Source organism: Arachis ipaensis, chromosome B02, assembly GCF_000816755.2.
Source record: "Arachis ipaensis cultivar K30076 chromosome B02, Araip1.1, whole genome shotgun sequence".
In the NCBI taxonomy this organism is placed as follows: domain Eukaryota; kingdom Viridiplantae; phylum Streptophyta; class Magnoliopsida; order Fabales; family Fabaceae; genus Arachis; species Arachis ipaensis.
The window spans coordinates 78,764,680-78,766,053 of NC_029786.2; the positions used below are offsets into that span (position 1 = coordinate 78,764,680).

Below are 1,374 nucleotides of genomic sequence, written 5' to 3' on the forward strand. Positions count from 1 at the left end.
AACTACTATAATCGTGGTTGCACAAGAAAATGATTTTCAATGGCAATGAATAATGATAGATTAAAATCGTGGTCTATGAATACTGCCATTGAAGACCACATGGATGATCCTATTCAACACTACTACCCCACGCTTCTGTTAATTTTTGTCTTCAATCTTTTTGTCTTATTATGAAATATATCTTCTACTATAAGAAGTTGATCATAATAATCAAAGCCTTATTCTCTTTCACAAAAATCGTAACAGTTTATTCCTTTCTACGTGCTCTCTTGTTTCATAGTCAAGATCGGCTGCTTTGATATTTTTCATGATTTTTGCTGAAATATAATTAATTCTATAATTTTAGGTCATTCAATATTAAGCATGTTCAATATGTACAAAAAAATGAGGCCTAACAAAATAAAACATTTCTGTTTCTCCATATAAAACTATATCAACACACTCAAATTCTATTAGTATGAATCTGACTCCATGTAACATACAAGACTTTTTAAAATGTTTACAAGACTGTAGAAATATATATATATATTTATGTTAGAGAGAAACTTGTAAACATTTTAAAGTAAACAAAATACTAAAGTAAAAATAGTATACTCTTATCTTTAATTTTGCCTGTCTCCATTTATATACTAAAAACCTATTTTCAAATATAACATTTTGATTAAGTTAAAACATGAAGAGAATTTTTGAAGCTACAATTAATTAGGGCATAGTTTATATATAAATATATCTAGGTAGCTAGCTTTAGAGCTATATATGTATGTATGGAATATGGCACTATACTATTATTATTATTATTCTTGGCGAGGGCGTGACATCCAAAGAGAACTGAGAGCTCTAAGGCGATGGAAGTACTCCGCTATTGCCAGCAAACACCTTGCGGATTGCCGTGTTGTTAGAATCTGATGCAGACGGTGCAGTGTTTGCTGCCTCAAATTATCTGCCTGTAAAATAATAATAACCACCTTTCATTTATTTCAAACTCAAAAATAATATCTAAGTATCATAACTCATGACTTTTCAATTTTCCTTCTTAGTTTCTTAGTCAAAATCAGTATCTTACAAGAAATTGATTGTCATAATACACTTAATCTAAACAGTTTATTAGGACGGTCTTTTTTACATATAGTAGTAAATGCAACATAATTTAAACATGACTATTACTGAAAAGATAAATTTTAATACTGAATTATTATATATAATTGTCTTTGACAAAGAAAAAAGTATTGATTCCAAATTTTGTAGTAAGCTGGAAAACACACTTATCAAATAGTAGACAAATACATTACAAATATAAACATAACATTAATTTTGATGTATACATAGATAAATAGAACGCCGAATAATTTTAAATTAATATAAAATCCTTAATAT

The 1,374-nt window shown here is 27.8% G+C and overlaps 1 protein-coding gene across 2 annotated transcripts in view; it reads right to left on the reverse strand.

Moving 5' to 3' along the window:
- LOC107625497 (bZIP transcription factor TGA10) overlaps positions 642-1,374 on the reverse strand; it is a gene marked incomplete in the record, with an annotated part of 9,921 nt that continues 9,188 nt past the window's right edge. The window contains 1 exon segment of one of the 2 annotated variants that reach the window (XM_016328143.2): positions 642-944. In XM_016328143.2, the coding sequence (XP_016183629.1) occupies positions 795-944 (150 nt within the window). 2 annotated transcript variants of the gene reach the window in all.